The 23,916-nt window shown below is 42.3% G+C and overlaps 2 protein-coding genes across 2 annotated transcripts; both read left to right on the top strand.

Moving 5' to 3' along the window:
- The first annotated feature begins 34 nt into the window (after nucleotides 1–34).
- Nucleotides 35–16,010, top strand: L3HYPDH (trans-L-3-hydroxyproline dehydratase). Its single transcript, XM_032624850.1, has 5 exons — nucleotides 35–654; nucleotides 3,451–3,620; nucleotides 6,336–6,458; nucleotides 6,548–6,685; nucleotides 11,399–16,010. Exons 1-5 carry the CDS (start codon nucleotides 147–149, stop codon nucleotides 11,522–11,524), a joined length of 1,065 nt encoding a protein of 354 aa, XP_032480741.1. The 5' UTR covers nucleotides 35–146; the 3' UTR covers nucleotides 11,525–16,010.
- A 1,631-nt stretch (nucleotides 16,011–17,641) lies between these two features.
- GPR135 (G protein-coupled receptor 135) lies at nucleotides 17,642–19,634 on the top strand. The gene is given in 1 exon segment (XM_032624363.1): nucleotides 17,642–19,634. A coding segment is annotated over 1 exon segment (1,524 nt). The 5' UTR covers nucleotides 17,642–17,682; the 3' UTR covers nucleotides 19,207–19,634.
- The last annotated feature ends 4,282 nt before the right edge of the window (nucleotides 19,635–23,916 follow it).

Below are 23,916 nucleotides of genomic sequence, written 5' to 3'. Positions count from 1 at the left end.
GCCTCGGGCTTCCGGGTCTCGGCTCGAAGGCCCCGCCTTTCAGGTGGCGCTGCGGCCTGGCCCTCTGGCGGGGAGGAGGCGGTTGGACAGGCGGCTGGAAGCGCGAGCGGCCGTGCGGTGGTTGATTCCCCATCTGGACTCAGACGATGGCGAGCCCGCGTGCTGTGCCCCGGCTGCCTCCTCATGACCCGAGGACGCCGGCTCTGTCGGTGGTGGACATGCACACGGGCGGCGAGCCTCTGCGCATCGTGTTGGCTGGGTGTCCGGAGGTGGTCGGCCCCACGCTGCTGGCCAAGCAGCGCTACATGCGCCAGCACCTCGACCACGTGCGGCGACGGCTCATGTTCGAGCCCCGGGGGCACCGGGACATGTACGGGGCTGTGCTGGTGCCGAGCGAGCTGCCTGACGCGCACCTGGGCGTCCTGTTCCTGCACAACGAGGGCTACAGTTCCATGTGCGGCCACGCGGTGCTGGCTCTGGGCCGGTTCGCGCTCGACTTCGGGCTGGTGCCAGCGCCCCCCGCCGGCGCCCGCGAGGCCCTGGTCAACATCCACTGCCCGTGCGGGCTGGTAGCCGCCTTCGTGGAGTGCGAGGGCGGCCGCAGTGGCGGCCCGGTGCGCTTCCACAGCGTCCCGGCCTTCGCGCTGGCCACAGGTAACCGGTGGGACCCTTCTGACCCTGCCGCCCAGGACCCAACTAATTACACTGTCTCTCTAGGCTGGAACCCACGCACCGCAACTAACTCACCCCACAAAGCCTTTACAATCAGTAAAAACGTAATTCTAAATAACTGCAAGTGTGTGTCAGCACCTTGCCCTTGCGAATTTGTGTGGTGCATGCAATTTGATTACCCCGCAGATCTATCCGTCTTTGGTTTGGGGAGAGTCTTGAGGGGTACAGAATTCCGTGCTTCCCATACTCAGCGACTCATTCTCCACTCGTCAGGCATTCCTAGAGATTTCACAGTTGGGTAAGACAAGGTCCACTAGGGTCAAGGAAAGTGCAAAGAACCGGAGCTCCAGGCTGGCTAGAATATGATTGCTAGACACATTATTACACCCTGACAAGTTAGTAAACACGTTACTAAAAGTCATCTGTAAAAATTGCCTTACCCACTTATTGGGGGAAGAATTAAATATTTTCGAGAAGATACAGATGTTGCTGGTCTAATTCTTTAAGAACAGGTACAGACATTGCCTGGGTCCAAATCCTGACACACCCTTAAAGCTATGCAAACTTAGTCAAATTACTAACGCCCTCCGTGTCCATTGTATCTTCATTTGTTATCTCATTGAGGTTTTTTTGAGGATTTAATGAGTATGCAAGGTACTTAGAATTTAAAAAAAAACATCTTCCTAGACAGAAAGACTGCAGAATATATAGGGTTGCTAGTTATAGTTCTCTAGGTGTGCAGTCTTTAAAAGGCTTTGGTGGGTTCTCTAGTACAGAGCCTGTATGTCATGTAAAACAGAGTGTCTGTAACTATTCATCCTTACAAAGAGGGAGATTGCTACAAATTCCATCAACAAAGGCTGAATTCTATCAAGATGCTTTAGTAGAAAAAAAAAAAAAGATGCTTTAGTAGTCTGACTGGAAGTGAGCTGGGAGCTAATTTAGTCAACCCAGCAATAGGGTTATCATTCCTTTTCTTCAAAGTCTTCCAGCTGTGCAAATCATTCTGTTAATTTGATCTTGATCCTCTTCGTGGATTTGGGTTCAAGTTTAGCCTGATTATAAATGTTATGAATGATGCAGTAATAGCCCAGGTGTTTGAGAGTCTTAGAATACCTCAGGCAGCCAAAACACACAAGTTGATAAAGAATGCCACTGGGCAAACTGATGCCAGTTTCCCAGAAAGAATGGTGTCATGTCCGGATTGGGAGGGAACTTGAGGGAGACAGGAATGTATGTTAGGATTGCATCTTTAAAAAGCTCAGCAGTTAACTAGCTTGGCTACCTGATTTCCCCTTAGGCCACCCCAGCAGCAGATTAGAAGCACTCTAGATTTTGTGGAAAATGACAGCTGGCAGCAGGATCACCAACTACGTACATCATAGCTTGGGGTTGGTTAGGGCAGGGGCAGCCAACCCCACAAGCACAGTAGTTCCTGAAAGCATCACTGTGTGACCATACTGTAATCAGTGGGCATTAATGGTCACTTTGAGCCATTAAGAAAATGAAATCCTTAAATTCTCTACTTTGAAAATTGCATAAAAGGCAGATGGATAGTGTCCAAGATCACGGCTCAGCCCCTCCCCATCTCTGTGACCTTGTGGAAGGGATTCCATGCCTCAACGTCATCTATAAAATGAGGATGATAACAGTCCCTACCTCAGGATTGCTGAGTTCATCTCCACTCCACCCAGCTAAAATGAAGACTCTTTAGTTTTATTCACTGTATTTAAGTGCTAGAACAGTACACAGTCAATGAATATTTGTTGTGTAAATAAATGAAATTCAGAGAAGAATATGCTGATTGGCAAATGTAAATATCTGTCCTCTTAAGAGCCCTGTTCCAGTTGGAAGTTAAACTTTTGGCTTTAATATTAACATTTATTGTATTCCTAAACTGTGCCCACTATTCCCCACACATTATCACATGGAATTCTCAAAACAATCCCTTTAGGAAGGAAACAGCAATTCCATTTTACGCATGAGGACTTCAAAGCCACACTTAGCTTTCCCCATTCTGGCAGTCTCACATTTCCGTCTATTTCCTGAGTCTCCTTTCATTAAACCTGCTTTTCATGTTGCATCAGCATCAAGATAAAGACATTTTTGATTCACTTTTGCTCTTAAGTTCCACAGGTGTGTTTTACTCCTTTGATTATAAACTTGCTCTGTTTTGACACATCATGTGTTAAAAGGGTCCTGTGGTTCTACTCTAACTGGTAGCCCCCTGGTATCTTTGTATGACTCACTGTGCAAACTCAGGAATACAAGAACTATTTTATTTTTCACAACTTAATTTCTGAATTTGAGACCCCTCTCTGCCCTGTTGGTTGACTTAGCTTCATCCTTCCACAGGCTGGCCCCTTTTTTGATAATCTGCATGAGAGGCACCTACATTTTCCTTCATAGTTTCCACACATTCATGTCCCAGAATTTCCTCTCTCTCTGCCTCTATGATGTTTTCTAGAAAAGATCTTCAGAATAGTTAACAAAATATGTATGTATGATATAGGAAAAACATGGCATTCATGTTCTAAAACTTATACAAACCTCATTAACTTAAAAATAGAAAGATGTACTGAGCTAAAGGTCTATTATTAATTACGTGATGCATACTCATTTTGAAAATGGATTTTTGCTCCATTCCTTTTTACTATAGGAAGAAGTACCCCCACCCCAACCCCCAGAAATACACATATATTTAAAATGCTGTTAATTTTATTTTATGTTATTGCTGAAATACTAAAACAAACTTATTTTCAAACACATCTTTTTTAGATCTCCTAGTGGATGTTCCCGGTCATGGAAAGGTGGTGGTGGACATTGCATATGGTGGCGCGTTTTATGCGTTTGTTAGTGCTGAAAAGTTAGGACTTGATGTTTGTTCCACAAAGACAAGAGACCTCATGGATGCAGCAAGTGCAGTGACAGAAGCAGTGAAAGCTCAGGTCAGTACAGATGCTGCTATCGTAGCAGATACCCTCCTCTGTGACATGGAGGGAATATAAATGACATGTCTATACAGAAAATTAAATATCTCTGAGTTCAAATTATCAGTAGTACTAAGAATAGGGTACTGGTTATAATCTTAGACTCTAGAGCACGACTACCTGGGAGTTGTAGTTTTGCTACTTGTAGCTTTTATAACCTTGAACAAGTTACATAACTTCCATGTGCCTCAGTTTTCCTAGCTGTAAATGGAAATTATGAAATACCTGCTTCATAGGGAGTTGTAAGAATAAGTCAATGTGTATAAAGGACTTAGAATAGTGCCTAGTCATAGTAAATGTTCAATAAATGGTAACTATTATGAACTTTAATAATACATAATAATAATATAATTTGTGGTTACTTAAGCATAGAAAATGTATTATATAATATTCCACTAATTTGAAATGCTTTGATATATGTGGTCATTCTGCAAACCTTGAAAATAATGAATGTAAAATATAGCTTATAAAATAGATTTCATTAAATCTGATCAGAGTTTCTCTTATTTCACAGAGAACATTAATTCCTAGTTAGTGAATTTTTCCTATATTGCTAAGAAGTTACTTAAATAACCACTCAAGTAACTCTAGTTTGGCTTGGGAAAACTATTGTTATAAAATCAGTTTAGATAATAAATAATTCTAGAATATTCTTTCCTTTCTAGCACAAGTGTGCCTTTTTACCTAATTGGGACCTATATATAAAACTCAATTTTACCTAATTGGGATCTATATATAAAACTCATATACATATTTAAATGTTTTAGCATATGAGAATTTATCATTCTAAGTAAAAAATAACTTAGGAACGATAGAATCTAATATACTTCTACTAATTATTTATGGGCCTATTTAACATATCTGAGGCTTTATTTTAACATAATAACTTAAATAACAAAATGAATATATACCATATCCCTGTTCTAAATTATCATTTTTCCAGGACTGTCAATACCAACAGGTAGAATTATTTTATCACAGTAACTTCTGAAACTCTGAATTTACATCCATTTTCTGTTCTAGTAAGCAGACAGCTAATAGTTTAACAGTTTGACACAAAATAATTTGACCTTATTTTTAATAAAATCAAGAGAAAAAGGCATTGTTTTCTTAATAAAAGGAGTACTTTTGAAGTTCTCAAAGCTAGAACTTCTCACCAAGGTGGCAAGGGGTGGACTTTGAGGGAGGAAGGATTCTGAAAAAAATATGAGTAGTTCTGTCGGTGGTGAAGCAGGCAGTAGGACTACTTTGTGAGTTGCTGATTATTCATACTGCTAATGCAGATTTAGGCAAAGGCCATTTGCCGGGGGGAGGGAGCTAAAGTAAATATAAAATAAATTCATCTTTGTCCTTTTAGCAAACATTTACCAAGGACTTATTGTATGTCGGACACCATGCTAGATGCTGGAGACCCAGAGGAAGAACAAACCCCACAACTTTCAAGGAGCTCAGTCTAGTGGGGGAAGCATCCCTATGGGCAGTGTGATGTACTGGTGCTATTGTGGAGGTGGTGCATAGGGGCTTTAAGAGGTCAGAGAACAAAGATCCAATATACAGGCCTCTTTAACTGGGTTATAGATGGACTCTTTGGATTTTAAGAATCCAAATCTCTTCAACTGCTTTAAATGACAGGTAAGTGGTAGTGGAATATACTAACTGTAAGGATACAATGGAACTGAGGTTATAGTAATCTCAGCCAAGCTACCAGGCATTACAGGAATCCAGAAGTTAAACAACCAGACCTCCCAAGTTCAGGAAGCATCGCACATTTGGACCTGACCAAGCTTTACCACTGACGTGACCTAGCTCCCCTGCCAGTGCCTGCTTCTCTCTGTGTGTACCTGCTGCTTTTTTTTTTTTTTTTTTTTTTTTTTTTATGCGTTACGCGGGCCTCTCACTGTTGTGGCCTCTCCCGTTGCGGAGGACAGGCTCCGGACGCGCAGGCTCAGCGGCCATGGCTCACGGGCCCAGCCGCTCCGCGGCATGTGGGATCCTCCCAGACCGGGGCACGAACCCGTGTCCCCTGCATCGGCAGGCGGACTCTCAACCACTGCGCCACCAGGGAAGCCCTCTGCTGCTTTTTATGATACTGACTTCATCCTTTCTAAGTCTTTTTTGACCCATCCAATTGTTTCTCTTACCTAACAGCTTCTGCATCCTTATACTTTTTGCTTGCTTATGGCCTCTGACAGTTCTTGTATCTATCAGTGGTATTAATTTCAGCTCTAGATACTCACTGCTTGATTTTTCTACATTATCCCCTTCAAGTTCCTGAGGGTGAGAGTAGGATTGCCTTAACTCCTCCTGCTTGAGCAGCCATGGCTGGCCTGTGAATTGACCATCCTGGGGTCAATGCTGGGGTCAGCGGTTCAAAGAGTATGTGTTTCGGGAGGTATGTGTATAAAATAGGACTGTTCCTTTAGTAGAGGCTATGTGCAGGCCGACTTCCTTAGAAAGGGCTCAAAGTATAAAAATCATAACTTCCAACGAAACTATCTTTATTCATCTAGAGAAAGACATAATTTCTAGTATTTAGTGCTGTGACCCAAAAAATATTTTTTAAATGATAAAGATGAAAAAATTATGTCTGAGTACCCCATATATGTTATTTAAAAGATAAGTTTGAATGAAAATATTTATTTTATGTGTGGTTGATAATTATTTTATTTACAGTTTAAAATTAATCATCCTGACAGCGAAGACCTTGCCTTTCTATATGGAACTATATTAACAGATGGAAAAGACGCTTATAGTGAGGAACCAACCACCAACATCTGTGTGTTTGCAGATGAACAGGTATTAAAACTGGAATTTTTAGGCACACAGCCAGGTAATATGGAACTAGAACACTGTGAACACTCTCATCTTCATTTATTCTGCAACAGGTTGACAGAAGTCCTACCGGCTCAGGAGTGACAGCCCGAATTGCCCTACAGTATCACAAAGGGCTTCTAGAACTGAACCAGACCAGAGCCTTTAAAAGCAGTGCAACCCGCTCAGTATTCACAGGGAAGGCTGTGAGGGTGAGTAGTACCTTTAGCTTCTCATTTGTAAGTATGTTACTTTTGAGACTGTGGAGACCTAAGGTGGGTGTTAGATAAGTTTCTTCACTTAGCTCTTAGAAGAGAATTTTAAGACAGGCCTGAAAAAACTTCCGTTCAGCTAGGATATTGGTTTTCAAAGTGTGGAAAGGACCTTGGGGTCCTATCCAGGGGTCCACAAAATCAAAGATATATTCATAATAATACTGAGACGTTGCTTCCTTTTCACTTTCATTCTCTCACAAATGTACAGTGGAGTTCTCCAGGAGCTACATGATGGGTGATATCCCAACTGATTGAATGCAGAAACAAATATGAGAATCTAGCTGCCTTTTGTTATGCCAGACATTAAAGAGATTTGCAAAAATGTAAAAAATGCCATTTTTTTTTTGTTTTGGCAGATATAGTTATTTTCACAAAAATTTGTTTATGACAAAATGTAATTGGTTTATTATTTTTAAGTGCATTAATGAACAAATATCTTTTTTTTGAATTTTAGAATTTTATTTACTGTTTTTATATAGCAGGTTCTTAACAAATATCTTTAATTCCCAATATAGCAAATATTAATTGATATAACTGAAATAAACAAAAACTCTTTGAGGTCCTAAAATCTTTTAAAATTGAAATATAGTTGATTTACAATATTGTGTTAGTTTCAGGTATACAACATAGTGATTCAGTATTTTTGCAGATTATATTCCATGGTAGGTTATTATGAGATGTTGGGTATAATTCCCTGTGCTATACAGTATATCCTTGTTGCTTATCTGTTTTATGGATAGTAGTTTGTATCTGTTAATCCCATACCCCTAATTTGTCCTTACACTCTTTCCTTTCCCCTTTGGTAAGCACAAGTTTGTTTTCTATATCTGTGAGTACATTTCTGTTTCGCATATACATTTATTTGTATTATTTTTTAGATTCTACAAATAAGTGATATCATATAGTATTTGTGTTTCTCTGTCTGACTTTCACTAAGCACAATATTCTCTCCATCCATGTTAATAAGAATAATGAAAAAAAAAAAAATAATGGCATCCATAATAATGGCATTATTTCACTGTTTTTTATGGCAAATATTCCATTGTGTGTGTGTGTGTGTGTACCACATCTTTTTAATCCAATCATCTGTTGATGGACACTTGGGTTGCTTTCCCGTCTTGGCTCTTGTAAATAGTGCTGCTATGAACATTGGGGTGCGTGCATGTTTTTGCATTAGTGTTTTCATTTTTTCAGATATATGCCCAGGAGTAGAATTGCTGGATCATATGGTAGTTCTATTTTTAATTTTTTGAGGAACCTCCATATTGTCTTCCATAGTGGCTGCACCAACTTACATCCCTACCAACAGTATAGGAGGGTCCCCTTTTCTCCACACCCTCACCAACATTTGTTAATTCGTAGACTTTTTGATGACAGCCATGTTGATTGGTGTGAGGTGGTACCTCATTGTGGTTTTGATTTGCATTTCTCTAACAATTTCATGTGCCTGTTAGCCATTTGTATGTCTTCTTTGGAAAAATGTCTATTCAAGTCTTCTGCCTATTTTTTTAAAAATATTTTTTGATGTGGATTATTTTTTAAGTCTTTATTGAGTTTGTTACAATATTGCTTCTGTTTTATGTTTTGGTTTATTGGCTCTGAGGCATGTGGGATCTTAGCTCCCCAACCAGGGATCAAACCCACACCCCCTGCATTGGAAGGCAAAGTCTTAACCACTGGATGACCAGGGAAGTCGCTTCTGCCCATTTTTTGATTGGATTGTTTGGGTTTTTTGATATTGAATTGTATGAGCTATTTGTACATTTTGGAAATTAAGCCCTTGTTGGTCACATCATTTGCAAGTATTTTCTCCCATTCCATAGGTTGTCTATTTGTTTTATTGATGGTTTCCTTTGCTGTGCAAAAGCCTTTAAGTTTAATTAGGCCCCATTTGTTTATTTTTGCTTTTATTTCTTTTGCCTTAGGAGACAGATCCAAGAAAATATTGATACTACTTATGTCAAAGAGTGCCTATGTTCTCTTCTTCCAGATTTCCCAGCGCTACTTATTGAAGAGACTGTCTTTTCTCCATTGTATATTCTTGCCTCCTTTGTCGTGTGTTGACTATAGGTGTGTGGCTTTGTTTCTGGGCTCTTTATTATGTTCCATTGATTTGTCTGTTTTTGTGCCAATACCATGCTGTTTTGATTACTATAGCTTTGTAGTATAGTCCAAAGTCTGGGAGGGTTATACCTCCAGCTTCATTCTTTTTTCTCAGGATTGGGGGCTTTTATGGTTCCATATATATTTTAGGATTCTTTGTTCTGGTTCCGTGAAAAATGGCCTGGCTATTTTGATAGAGGTTGCATTAAATCTGTAGATTGCTTTGGGTAGTATGGCCATTTTAATAATATTATTTCTTCCAATCCAAGAGCATGGAATATCTTTTCATTTGTTTAAATCATCTTCAGTTTCCTTCATCAGTGTTTTATAGTTTTCAGCATATAGGTCTTTCACCTCCTTGGTTAAGTTTATTCCTAGGTATTATTTTTTTGACCTGATTTTAAATGGGATTGTTTTTTACTTTCTGATATTTCATTATTGGTGTATAGAAATGTGACTGATTTTTGTATATTAATCTTGTATCCTGCAACCTTGGTGAATTTATTAGTTCTAATAGTTTTAGAGTGGAGACTTTAGGGTTCACTATATAGAGTATCATGCCATCTGCAAATAGTGACAGTTTTACCTCTTCTTTTCCAATATGGATAACTTTTATTTCTTTTTCTTGTCTGATTGCTATGGCTAGGATTTCCAATACTAGGTTAAATAGAAGTGGTGAAAGTGGGCATCCTTGTCTAGTTCCTAAATTTAGTGGGAAGGCTTTCAGCTTTTCACCATTGAGTATTATACTAGCTGTGGGTTTGTCATAAATGGCCCTTATTATGTTAAGATATGTTCTTGCTATACCCACTTTGATGAGAGTTTTTAATCATGAATGGATGTTGAATTTTGTTGAATGCTTTTTCTGCATCTGTTGAGATGATTATGTGGTTTTTGTCTTTCCTTTTGTTAATGTAGTATATATCACATTGATCGATTTGTATATGTTGAACCATCCTTGTGACCCTGGTATAAATCCAGTTTGATCATGGTGTATGATCCTTTTTATGCATTCTTGGATTTGGTTTGCTAATATTTTGTTGAGGATTTTTGCATCTATATTCATCAAAGATATTGGCCTGTAATTTTCTTTTTTAAGTGTCTTTGTCTGGTTTTGGTATCAGGGTAATGGTGGGTGAGGTCCTCAAATCTTAGGGTATAAAGGGATCCTGAGACCAAAATGTTTGAGAACCATTAAATTAGGGTTTGGTTTTTTTTTTGTTTTTATTCTATAGGAATGTTCCATTTTATATAATAAGATGTGAAAGTCCTGAAAGGTTGTGGAAAGTATTTTTGTAATGGAATCAAATTATAAATGAGCTAACAGCTAATTAATGAATTTACTCATAGTAGTAAGTAAAATCTACTGTAGTATGATTAAATTGCATCTAATAAATGAATCTACTCACAAAGAGTCCTTTAATATAGCAGATAACTTATCCTAATAAAGAGTTTTATATCCTAATGTAACTGTTTTTAAAGTTTGTTCTTTTCTGTGTATGGAATTTGCTTTAAGTTAGGGATTCATATATAATACGCTGATCTTATGGGATATGAAACCATTTATGTTATATGCAAAAACTTGGAATACGTTATCTTCAAGTCTGAGACTCAAGACAAAATAATAATCGACATTTATTGGGTGCTTGACTATGTGTCAATTTCCAAGCTAAGCACTTCACATATACCGTCTCTTTTAATTGTCCCAAGAGTCCTCTGAGGTCAGTAATGTTATCATCCTTTTTTCACAAGTGATAAAATGGAGAATTAGAGTTTAGATAATTTGCCAGAGGTCAAACAGACAGGTAACAGAGCCAGGCTATGCATGTGGGTCCCTCTGAGCAGAGCCTGTACTGTTAACCACCATATTTTCTTGCTCTTAGGCAAACATTTGATGCAGATGGGCAGTTTCACCCACATGAGAGTGAACTCAACTCTCAACCACGCACTAATGATGTCTCCCAAAGCTTCATCCCTACCATGCTTACCTGTGCCTCTCTCCTGAGTCTGACACTGTCCACTAAACTCATCTCAAGATGATTGTCCCAGAGATATCTCAAACTCAACTTGTTTACAAGTTCTTCCTTCCTAAATGTGTTCTTCCTGTCTCATTCCCCATCTCAGCTAATGGTGGCGCCAGCTTCACTTCCAAGCTAGAAACTATGGTCATATTTAACTCATCTCTATTCCTCACCTCCTACGTACATCAGTCCCCAGGTCTATCAATTCTGCCTCCAAAGTATCTCTATATTTTGTTCTCCATTCTCTAAAAACTGCCCTCCTGTCTCTAGATTTAATTGATGAATTAAGGTTCCTCTTAACAGATTGCTGGGTTTCTAGTCTCTCTCCTCTCCAATTTGTTCCCTACTTTACAGCTAAACTAAATCAAAAACACAAATCCAGTCACTTACCTTAAAAACCTCCCATTGCCTATATGATTAACTCTTGGGTTCTCTTTAAAATGATAAAAATTGAGAATACAACTTTTAGGCTAGATAAACTATGAGGGCAGTATCTTGATATTCTCCTTTCACCTTCTTTTTTCAGGAAGTAAAATATGGTGATTTTAAAGCTGTTATAGTGGAAGTATCTGGACAAGCCCATTACACAGGTACAGCAAGCTTTATAGTAGAAGATGATGACCCACTGAGGGATGGATTTCTTCTCAAATGACTTATATGACTTTTAAGGGCTTTCTTTAAATTGTTATCATAAGTAAATTTTCTCTGAATTACGAGGAAAACTGTATCCAAATGGTACATGTAAGCCAACTAACATTCTTCTTAAAATAATACACTGTGGTTAAATATAAGGTCATTATTCCTCATATTTATACATGTGTATTGGTATATTGCTTATAGAATACAAAATGCAGAATACTTTTCTAATTAACATATCAGGTAAAATTAAAACCTTAGTTCTTGCTACTTTTAAATATTCCTCTGTGGTAATTACTATAATGTTCTGTTTTAAATGCTCTTTGAATAATAGCTTCAATTGTAGCCCTCACAGCAATGAGTCTTACAAGTTCATTATTTTAGTCTTCCAGTTTTTGAGTAAAATAATGCCCTCTCTCTAAGCAGCACGCAAGGGAGACAGCTTATTATAAAGTCCTCAACACTTAGCAGTCATAAACTGGGAAGGAATGGGGTGGTCAGCTTCTTTAGGTGAGAGTTGTAGCTGCTGCAGGGATGTCCTCTGTGCTGCAGAGCCCAGCTCCTATACCTGTAAACTCGTGAGAGAAGATCAAGAATCAGGCTTTTGATATATCATCTTTAAGGCTCTTTTGATATATCTTTAAGGCTCTTATACTGCATTACTGAAGTATAGGTACACAGTAGGAGTCAATCAATAAATCTCTACAGTGGGGCAAGTCACATACTCTGCCAGCTACATGCCAGGTAATTTAAAACATGAAGGACATGTTAACTATTGGCATTCTTGCTAGTTAATTGTGAACCTGTTAAAAAATAAAATTTGATCATTATCAGTCATTATAAAATGAAGTATTAAAAATTATTCACCATGTGATTTTCTCAATATTCAGTAGACTTTTTTCCTGGTGGGTGGGGGGTATTTTCTCAGTTTATTTTAGATTCATTGTTTTGACCTTAATTTGTGTTCTGAACTCTGTCAGCCTTGAATCAGTAGACTCTTTTTTGAGGTAAGTAATAGTATTTCTTTTTTAGAGCATACAGTGAAGTAATTCATTCATTTCAACTGTCTGTATCATCCAGCAAGTCTGTGTAGACCCAGTTATTAGGTCTCTGATTGAATTACCTGACCAAAAGGAAGGCTATAAAGTTAATGTTCTTGATTTCCTTATTGAATACACAAAAACTAATGTTTTCCATTCATTATCTCTTAAAATCTGTGGTAAAAAATTCACTTACCTCCAAAAAATAACACTAAATATGACCAAGAAATTTTCTACAGATCAGGGAGATTTGCTGTACTTTATTTTAATAGAAATAGAACCACTATTTGCTCTCTAAATTTCACAAGTCACATTAATTTGAAGACACATAGATTGTTTAGAAGTTCATAGAATTTTGTAATGTGCACACACATCTCCCCTGATCTAACGAGGTACACTGTGAAATTTGATTATTATTCTATGGCTACCAAGGGTGGGGAGTATTTTATCACTGACATTCTTTAGAATTGTTAGCACGTGGTGATAACAAAAATGTGGACTGACATTTAGTCAGTTTTATTATTGTTTCAAAATTCTCTACAGACAGTGCACCCCCTGATCAACTGCACCCAGGCCGGCACTCCCTCCGCCCACCCATGGTATGCCACTGCTTTTGTCTCATTCATGAATATGAGAGGAATGCAAGCCAAAAGTGTCAACTAACTCCCTCAGGTCGCATTTAAGGCTGTCAGTCTAGGGCTTCTGACCCCAAGTCCGGTATTTTCCTGCTACACTTCCTCTGCCTCTAAGACAGGACAGCCAGAACTTGTTCTATGATAATACTTTAACAAAAATATTATGTTTGTTGAACATTGAAAAATAGATACTGCCTAAATCTTCCCAAATTCTAATCCAAACCAGAGCCAAACCCTTGCAATAATATTCATTCCTTCTGTATTTCACCGTGTCTCCCGTGGAGTCAAAACCACTAGGGAAATCAACTGCTGTTCCTCTCACCTCCAAGTGTCTAATCAGTCACTAAGTCCTATTGATTCTACCTTCTGAATACTGCTCACATCTATCCCTTCCCATCCTTGCTAAGGATCTTGTCTCATCACTAACCTCTTTCAAGCAACCTCCTTCCCCTCATTGGTTCCTTCCTCTAAGGTCTTACCGAGTATCATCATAAGCAAAATGAAACAAACACCCCTTGTCCACCTTCCCTCTTCAGCCTGCTGTCTGTCACCCCTGTTTCCTTCCCTTTGCAGTCAAGCTCCTAGATTCCTTACTCTCTTCTCATTGGGTACATTTTCTCATCTTCCATTTGCTACTCAACTATTGCAATCTGGTTTCGACCTCATTACTCATTGGAAACTATGCTTGATCTAACGGCCAGATTTAATGGTCACCCAAGGGTTTATGCAATCCATGGTGGATGCTGCTCCTTGCTTCTTGCAGGCAAGTGTGGTACATTTTAGAGCACCAACCTCTACTCCCTTGGTGCAGAGCTCAGACACAGAGCCATCTGCTGAGGTTCTCAAGACCATAGGTTAGTACTCAGGCCCCATTAGTACCCATCGGGTGCTGCAGTTGTGTGGGCCCAGGTCCATCTCCTCTTCACCATGCACTTGCAAATCTTTGCTCCAGGTCCTCTAGACTCTGTAAGAGTTGGGGCACCCTCCTCTTCGTCCCTCAAATTCCACAATTTCCATACCATCCCTCCTTAGGACAGTGCCTCTCGTACTTCAGTGTAGGTGTGAATTACCCAGGGATCTTAGAATGCAGACTCTCATTTCCTAGGCATGGGGTGGGGCATTTCTAACAAGTTCCCAGCTGATGCTGGTACTGCTGGTAGGAGGACTGCAGTTTTAACCAATCGATTTTAATTCCCTGTTTGGGCCCAGGCTTTACAGGTGAGTCTCCCCTACCTGGAAACTTCTCCTCTTAGCTCTGAGCTACATAAGAAGCCTGCTACCTCCCTACCTGGAGGTAAAGAATAGAGCTGACCTCATCATCACAGCAACTTTTCTGAGAAGAGGCTGGAAACTTACATTCTCCTCTTTTCTGAAAAGCAAAAGTAAGACAAAGCACCCCGAAACACAGGACAGCTGATTTCTCAGTTGGCCAAATATGCCTCATCAAATACATCACTCACCTGCTTAGCTTCTCTCCCTTTACCTGCTTCTTAATTTTTGCTACTCCCTAGCATTCCACCTATGGTCCCTTTCTCTCTTCACTCAATACTCTGTTCCTAAGTCATATTCATGCCCACGTTTTTCTCTCTTGCAGAGAGGCTGACATCTCCCAAGTCTCTAAATCCTAAGCTCCAGAGCCATACTGCAGATTCACTACTTGGTGGACAAAGCAGACTCATCTGCCCCTAGAATGTGCCCCTCCTCCCATATTCCCTAATTTGACCAATGGTACCACCATCCATCGAGCCAGGAACTTGGGATCTATCCTTGGCTCCTTTTTCATGCTCTTTTGTCCTGTCTGTTGATGCTCTGAGGTGGATGTCTGTGGATTTGGCCGGCATCATTCCTTTCCCCTTCTTTTATCAACAACACTCTCCTTTTCCTTTGGGAAACCATCCATCCCCTGCACATAGCCTTGATGGGGCTGCCAGACAAGGGGTACTCCAATCAGACTGTCTCCTCTAAGACCTGGGATCTTGAGAGAAATGACATAAGGTCTGAAAAATGGTTGAAGCAGACTTATTCCTATAGAGCCCTAAAGAGATCACCCTCAGTTCCTTTCTGCTATCTCTACCTGTAGAGCTGCCCTGACTTCTCTTGTTCTTGGGGTTGGCTGTTAGACTATCCTTTTGAACTCCCCCTATCCTTCCAGTAAATTTTGCTTTTGCTTAAATGAGACAGTGCCCTCAATGTATTGTTTAGATCCAAAGACTCTAATCCATATACTGCCTCCTTCTTCACTGTAAATGCCTTAGTTCAGACTCTTTCATTTCTCCCCTGGGCTATTATAATGCCTTTTCTTTTTTCTTTTCCAAATCTATTTATTCATTTATTTTTATTCATCTATTTTTGGCTGTGTTGGGTCTTCACCACTGCACGCGGGCTTTCTCTAGCTGCGAGGAGTGGGGGCCACTCTTCGTTGTGGTGCGCAGGCTTCTCATTGCGCTGGCTTCTCGTTGCAGAGCACAGGCGCTAGGTGTGCAGGCCTCAGCAGTTGTGGCACGCGGGCTCCAGAGCACAGGCTCAGTAGTTGTGGTGCACGGGCTTAGTTGCTCCACAGCATGTGGGATCCTCCCGGACCAGGGCTCGAACCCGTGTCCCCTGCAATGGCAGGCGGACTCCCAACCACTGTGCCGCCAGGGAAGTCCCACAATGCCTTTTCTTAACTGGTCTCCCAGTTGCCAGATTCTCTTCCTACAGTCCTTATATTTTTAAACAACATTTATGACATTGTAATATATTTGTGTTTGCCTAAAACTGTAAGGTCTTTGGGCTAGGATCCTTATTTGTTGTTTCTGAAAACCTAAATAAACTAATCTGTTATATATTTTTGGCTTAGTTCAGTGGTTTTCAGCTGAGGTTGCCCCCCCGCCCCGTCCCCCTGAACATTTGGCAATGTCTGAAGACATTTTTAGTTGTCACTACTGCCATCTCGTGGGTAGAGGCTAGGGTTACTGTTAAACCTCCTACAGTGCCTAGGATAGCCTCCACAACAGAGAATTACCTGGCTCAAAATGTCAATAATGCTGAGACCGAGAAACCCAGTCTTATTTACCACCTTAAATGAACTTTACTTATACTGTAAGTTTCCAGTAGGATATTTTTCCTCACTAAAATAAGTGCCCAAAACACTAATGTTGATTCTAAGACCTGAAAATATACTAGTCATTCTTGAGATCAGTGTTTCTCAAACGAGCATCAGAATCACTTGCAGGGCTCGTGGCTGGGCTCCATCCCCAGAGTTTCAGATTCAGTAGATTTGGGGTGTGGCCTGAGAATCTGCATTTCTAACAAGTTCCCAGGTCATGCTGATGCTGCTGGTCCAGGGTCCACACTTTGCAGACCACTGCTTTAGAGAACCCAAGGGTTTATCACACTTTCCCTCATTAGAGGCCATGCCCAGAAACTTGAGATGCAGCTTCCCTGGGCAGGCAGGCCCTTCCTGTTCCTGTATCTTCCCACCAGATACCTGGAGCTGCATCTGTGGCGACTGCTTGGCTGGCAGCACCTTAAACTCAAAACATACCACATTCCAGAGAACTGATCAAGGCTGCCAGCAGGGCAAGGAACCAGTGACTCTCCCCTCTTCCCTGACACGTGTGAGAGAGTAATGGTCCTGGGGTCCAGATCCTTGAAAACAAGGTGACATCCTGCCTCCAGGATCCATATCCTAGCTCCTCAAAGCACCTGTATCAGAATCACCTTTGGGGTTTAGATTCATGGGCCCATCAGTACTCCTGGGAGTCAGCCAGCCATTGTGCATTTTAATAAGCTTACTACATCAGTGGTTCTCAAAGTGTGGTCCTTGGACCAGCAATATCATCACCACCCAGCAACTTGTTAGAAATGCAAATTCTCGGACAAAACCCCAGATCTACTGAATCTGGACATCTGGGGTTGGGCCCAGTGAACTGTGTTTTAACAAGCCCTAGATGATTCTGTTGCATGCTCAAGTTTGAGAACACCTGGTTTAAGTTTTTCTGCTCCCTCAAGTTTAAGATCTCCGAATTTAGATTGTTTTCCACTTCAGGTTCTAGATTCCTTTCCTACCTGTAGATGCCAGAAACACTCACAGGAAGCAAAGCAATCCCCCTCGCCCCCCGCCTCTCTGTAGGACATGTGTATCCAAGAGAGCTTGAGAGTGAACCCTTGTTGAATTTGGCCATCTGTGTGAGGACCAGTCCCGCTTTATCTGATCTGGCTGGGCAGTGGTCCCTGAGGGGGTCGACCTGGCACTCTCTGAAGCCCACCTCCCTGGCCGCATAACCTCGGGTAGAGGTGACATCCTGGACCGGCTTTTCTGAGGGTACTCGGCCGGCGTCCCGCCCCGCGCTCTCGCCTAAACACGCGGTTCCCTTGGCAACGCCTGGAACGCACGTAAAAAGCTCCGCGGGTCGCGGGCTACGGTCAACCCTCCGGCCGAGCGCAACTCCAGGCAGAGGCCCCTAACCCCCGGCCCCGAGCCACCTCGGGCTTACGGGCGCCTCCCCCGGTGCGGGATGAGCAGACCTGCGGCCGCCGCGGGCCCCATGGAGAAGCAGCCGCTGCCGCCGGTGCGCCCAACAGTGAGCACAAACTTGTAGGGCAGCCCACACCCCGGCGCCCCATGCACGGCCGGCACGCCTGGCCGGACTTCCTCTGCGGCGACGGCGGCGGCCGTGCTCTCCATCAGCACCGCGTCGGCCGCGGCGCTAGGGAACCAGAGCGGCGGGAACGTGGGCGACAGCACTGGCGCCTCGGCTGGCGGCGGCTTCGGCGGGCACGGCGCGGCGGGGAGGCCACCGCTGGGCCCTGCGGCGGCGCCGCTGCTATCTCAGGGGGCGGCGGGGACGGCCCAGGCGCTCGTCCTCCTCCTCATCTTCCTGCTGTCTAGCCTGGGCAACTGCGCGGTGAGAGGGGTGATCGTGAAGCACCGGTAGCTCCTCACCCTCACGGACGCGTTCATCCTGTCCCTGTCTCTGTCGGATCTGCTCACGGCGCTGCTCTGCCTGCCAGCCGCCTTCCTGGACCTCTTCACGCCGCCCGAGGGCCCGGCGCCCGCCGCCGCCGCCGCGGGGCCCTGGCGCCGCCAGCCATTTCTTAGCTCGTGCTTCGGCATCGTGTCCACGCTCAGCGTAGCCCTCATCTCGCTGGACCGCTACTGCGCCATCGTGCGGCCGACGCGGGAGAAGATCGGGCGCCGCCGCGCGCTGCAGCTGCTGGCCGGCCCCTGGCTGGCGGCGCTGTGCTTCTCCTTGCCCTGGAAGCTGCTCCGTGCTACCTGGGAGTCCCCGGCGGCGCAGAGCTTCCACGGCTGTATGTACCGGACGTCCCCGGACCCCGCGCAACTGGGCGAGGCCTACAGTGTTGGGTTGGTGGTGGCTTGCCACCTGCTGCCCTTCCTGCTCATGTGCTTCTACCACTACCACGTCTGCAGGACCGTGCGCCTGTCGGACTTGCGCGTGCGGCCCCTGACCACCTACGCGCGCGTGCTGCGCTTCTTCAGCGACGTGCGCACGGCCACCACAGTGCTCTTCATGATTGTCTTCGTCATTTGCTGCTGGGGGCCCTACTGCTTCCTGGTGCTGCTGACCGCAGCCCGGCAGGCCCAAGCCACGCAGGCTCCCTCCCTCCTTAACGTGGTGGCCGTATGGCTGACCTGGGCCAATGGGGCCATCAACCCTGTCATCTATGCCATTCGCAACCCAAACATTTCGATGCTCCTAGGGCGCAACCGGGAAGAGGGCTACCGGACTAGGAACATGGACGTTTTCCTGCCCAACCAGGGCCTGGCTCTGCCGGCTAGAAGCCGCAGTCCCCTTCGAAACCGCTATAGCAACCACCTGGGGGCCTGTAGCAGGATGTCCTCTTCCAGCCCGACCAGCGTGGTGGGAGGGGACGTGGCCATGTGGGCTCGCAAAAATCCAGTTGTGCTTTTCTGCCCGGAGGGGCCACCAGATCCTGCGACAGCAGCAGCTAAACAGCCTAAATCCGAAGCCAGGGATAGCAGCCTCCAAGAAGGGTTTGGAATGCACAGCTTGTGAAGGCAAATTTTCACCCGCTTCGATGAACAATACAGGATCCCGGAGAGAATCGTGTGTTTCATAAAGCCAAACATTTACAAAAGAGACAGAGGGGGAGGCTTACCACTTCCCCCAAACAACATACAAAACAGTGTCCTTTCCTTCAGAAGCGCTGAAAGGAATGTAAAGTGCAAAACTTAAAACGATGTTTAACCACACAACCAAGCATTGTGAACTGTAAGTGCCAAAAATGACAAAAATAAAATTCACAATTACTGAAAAGCTCATATTACAGGAATCACACTGGGAAACAAACAAAAAAATTCATTGAACGCAACTGGTTCATATACATAGACTTTCAGGAAAGAATGAAGACCTTAAGAATTGTTCGAAGGCCCCTCTAAATCACCAGCATTCAGCAGAACTTCAGATTTCTAGAACTTGCACCTCTGACACATGTCTTGGGTGCTTAGGTTAGGAGTCGAAAATTTTTATCCTTACACACATTGGTGCATTCCCTCCCCACCCCCACCCCCATAATCTTTGTGAGAAATTTTAAATTCATATCCCGTTTAAAACTATTTTAGGATTTTGAAAAAATGGTTTATTACTAAAAGTGGTTTATTACTATAAAATCCAACCATTTGAGGGGCAAAGAGAAGTATGAACATAAAGAAATGTGGCTATTTTTTAAAGTATTTCAAGATTATACTTAGAAATTAATGTCCCCCATCTAATCCCCAAAATTATCTGCCTTGGAAGCTTTGAGACTTAAACCTTACTCTAACCTGCTACTTTTGTTTCTAATGATTTAGGGGTGCCACTCTCAGAAAGCTTTCACATTCTTAAAAAATAATTTTCATAGTAGAAAATCTTTGCATTTGAGGTAAATTGATTTTTGGATGAAGCCAAAAATGTAATTTGAAGTCAAGTTGATTGAATTTTGTGAGTAATGCATATATACATATATGAGAGCTCTATAAAAGTAATAAGCTTGGCTATCCTAGGTAGCTTGCATCTAACCGAAGATGATTCCAAAGAGAAATTCAAAAAATATTTTGAGAAGTGGATGCATTCTTGGAATAAGCATAAAGCTCTCCATAAAGTTCCTCTACATTTGGAAGTTTGGGTACATTTGTTTAAAAAAAATAGTTGCTTGGGCTTCCCTGGTGGCGCAGTGGTTGAGAGTCCACCTGCCGATGCAGGGGACACGGGTTCGTGCCCCGGTCCGGGAAGATCCCACATGTCGCCGAGCGGCTGGGCCCGTGAGCCATGGCCGCTGAGCCTGCGCGTCCGGAGCCTGTGCTCCGCAACGGGAGAAGCCACAACAGTGAGAGGCCCACATACCGAAATAAATAAATAAATAAGTAAAAAATAAAAAAATAGTTGCTTAATAGACATGACATATAAAATAATGTGGTCTTTATTTGAAAGGAGAATGGCTATGTGATTATTATATGTAATAGAGTGCTCATAACTTAGGGGTAAAGTCAGAGAGGTACTTTAATCAAGCCAGAAATATCTTCAGAAAGGTGCAAAACAAAGATGCTGTTTAAAAATATTTGAAAGCACAATTCGGGATTTGTGTGGGTGAAATTTCTCACATTAAATGCCACTGTACATAGAATCATTTACTCAGAATTTTACAAGATGTTTTTGTGTTTTCTTCCTCTTTCCTTTCTTCCATCTTGCCCCTCTTTTCTTCAGTATTTCACAGCCTTAATTGAATAAGTACTTTAAACTAGATATGAAACCTCTGCTCTCATATAAAGATTTTAATGTGAAATGGCCACCTTTTTTTCTTGTAAAGTATTTAAAGATCTTCATTAGTATTTAATTTTTTGTGTGTGACAGAAGGGTGTATGTCATTATTTTGTAATCAAAGATGGAAATATATGATTTTTTTTTATACAGCAAGTTCTTATTAGTCATCCATTTTACCCACAGCCGTGTATACATGTCAATCCCAATCTCCCAATTCGTCCCACTCCCACCCCCACCCCCTGCCACTTTCCCCCCTTGGTGTCCATACATTTGTTCTCTACATCTGTGTCTCAATTTCTGCCCTGCAAACTGGTTCATCTCTACCATTTTTCTAGGTTCCATATATATGCGTTAATATACGATATTTGTTTTTCTCTTTCTGACTTATTTCACTCTGTATGACAGTCTCTAGATCCATCCACGTCTCTACAAATGACCAAATTTCGTCCCTTTTATGGCTGAGTAATATTGCATTGTATATATGTACCACATCTTCTTTATCCATTCATCTGTCGATGGGCATATAGGTTGCTACCATGTCCTGGCTATTGTAAATAGAGCTGCAATGAACATGTTGGTACATGACTCTTCTTGAATTATGGTTTTCTCAGTCTATATGCCCAGTAGTGGGATTGCTGGATCACGTGGTAGTTCTATTTGTAGTTTTTTAAGGAACCTCCATACTGTTCTCCATAGTGGCTGTATCAATTTACATTCCCACCAACAGTGCAAGAGGGTTCCCTTTTCTCCACACCCTCTCCAGCATTTGTTGTTTGTAGATTTTCTGATGATGCCCATTCTAACTGGTGTGAGGTGATACCTCATTGTAGTTTTGATTTGCATTTCTCTAATAATTAGTGATGTTGAGCAGCTTTTCATGTGCTTCTTGGCCATCTGTATATATATGATTCTTGTCAGAGCTAAAGATGTTTTAATTTTTTCCCTTTCTCAAGACATCACACAATCAGAAGTTTATGAATTATCTTTATATATCTTCCTACACTGAGTGTAGTACAGAGTAGATGAGATCATGTCTCCTCTTTAGCACTTATTATAAAACATTTACAGACAGTGCAGCTGAACTCACGTTGAACAGATATCCTGTTAAAGGCAAAAAAGTTGTGTATTTTTCACATTTTGAGAAAATGGAAGTCATGTCTGATATTTAGGGGAAAATGATAAAGTCTTCCAATTCCAAAAGGTATCATAGCACAGAAATTCAGCAACTGTGAATAGAGGCAGAAAAAGAGTTAGAGATCTTAGAGGAAGGAGGCAAGCATGTTGCAAGATAGGGTATTGTCTGAGAAGAAGAATTGAAGGAAGACATCTAAAAAAACCGTAACATGAAATAAACCTGCTTCGTGAGTGAGGGGGAAATCCATGAGATTGGGAGTGACAAGGTGGTGGCATGAAGGACTGTAGGCAGAAAAATGAATCCCCACCCTAACTCTTGGTAGGCAGGCATAGGAAGTTTTAGGAAGGGGGTGGCTTGGGAAGGAGATTGTTCTGTTAGTGGTTCTAAGAATAATGGTGGGTAAGAATGTGAGGGGAGAGAGAGAAAGTAGCTAGTAAGTTACTGAACAATTTACAGTGTTGTGTTTGTCTTTAAATTTGAGGCTATACAACTGGTCAGTGATAGAACTAGGACTTGAACCTCAGAACCCCATATTCCCTTCTCTACCCTCTGTTGCCCCCATAAAGATCAATAGATAGAGAAACTAAGGATGAGAAGTTGTGGTACTATCATCATCATCATCACCACCACCATCAACATCATCACCATCTACTGGTTTTATTTCGTACTTTATGTAGAACAACTTCCTGGGCACTAAGGCTACTAATGGGTAGAAATCACATTACCTGCCTTAAGAGGGCATACAGACTAATTGAAGACTTTGTGTTTTATAAAAATGGGCCATAATCAGGACTCTTTAGTTTACCTGTAAGGAAGAAAAGGTGCAGCATTTTCAGAAGCGGTTAGCAAAGAAGAGATGGATTTGGAAGCAAAAGACATGCAGATAAAGGCCGGGAACCAATCTGGGCCAGTTGTAAATACTTAAAGACAAAAATTAGCGCCTTGAATAAAAGATGTGAAAGAATGACTCAAATAAATATGACTTAGACCTTTCCTCATGGCTTTGTGGGAAAAGGAAAAGAGAGGCTGTGCAATATTGGGATGTATCAAATATTGTTTAGACATAAAGGCCAGAATGTAATCCTTCATATCTCATTCTGCTCCCAGCTTGAGTATTTCATTTAAATTACAATAACAAGTCATACTCAGCATAGTACATACATTAGCTCATTTAATCCTCAAAGCAACCCTCTAAGTAGTGGGTGGGTGAGGGGATGCTATTACTATCACACCACCCATTTTACAGATGAAAAAACTGAAGCAGGGCTTCCCTGGTGGCGCAGTGGTTGAGAGTCCGCCTGCCGATGCAGGGGACACGGGTTCGTGCCCTGGTCCGGGAAGATCCCACATGCCGCAGAGTGGCTGGGCCCGTGAGCCATGGCCACTAAGCCTGCGCGTCCGGAGCCTGCGCTCCGCAACGGGAGAGGCCACAACAGTGAGAGGCCCGCGTACCGCAAAAAAAAAAACCTGAAGCACATAGGGACTACGTGATTTGTCTAAGATCACACAGGAAGTAAGTTCTAGATGTAAGATTTGTCCCTAGCAGACTGGTGCCAGAAGTCTCATCTTAACCACTGCACGGTACTGCTTCTCTAATTTGTGAAAGCTAATGGGAAACCTGAAAAAGAGCCTGGGAAGATAAAAACAACTATCAAAGGGATGGGAAATAGATATCATAAAACTTAAAAGAAAGGATTTGTTTAATTTGGAGAACAGCTATATAAGATGTGTGTTTTAAAAATATATGAAGAGATTTTGAGCAGTTATTTTCTCATATAAATCCCAGCCCTGGAAGACTCCAATCATTGGCCTTCTCCATTCCTGCTCCAGGG

The sequence above is a fragment of the Phocoena sinus genome, chromosome 2 (assembly GCF_008692025.1).
Source record: "Phocoena sinus isolate mPhoSin1 chromosome 2, mPhoSin1.pri, whole genome shotgun sequence".
In the NCBI taxonomy this organism is placed as follows: domain Eukaryota; kingdom Metazoa; phylum Chordata; class Mammalia; order Artiodactyla; family Phocoenidae; genus Phocoena; species Phocoena sinus.
The sequence above is the reverse complement of the archived record's forward strand: the minus strand, read 5'-3'. Positions and strand labels throughout refer to the sequence as shown.

Bases quoted from the DNA above. Each gene is read 5' to 3' on its own strand.
- L3HYPDH (XM_032624850.1), top strand. From the start codon at position 147: ATGGCGAGCCCGCGTGCTGTGCCCCGGCTGCCTCCTCATGACCCGAGG. The intron at 655-3,450 runs GTAACCGGTGGG...CATCTTTTTTAG, and splicing joins GGCCTTCGCGCTGGCCACAG to ATCTCCTAGTGGATGTTCCC. The intron at 6,686-11,398 runs GTGAGTAGTACC...TTCTTTTTTCAG, and splicing joins TCACAGGGAAGGCTGTGAGG to GAAGTAAAATATGGTGATTT.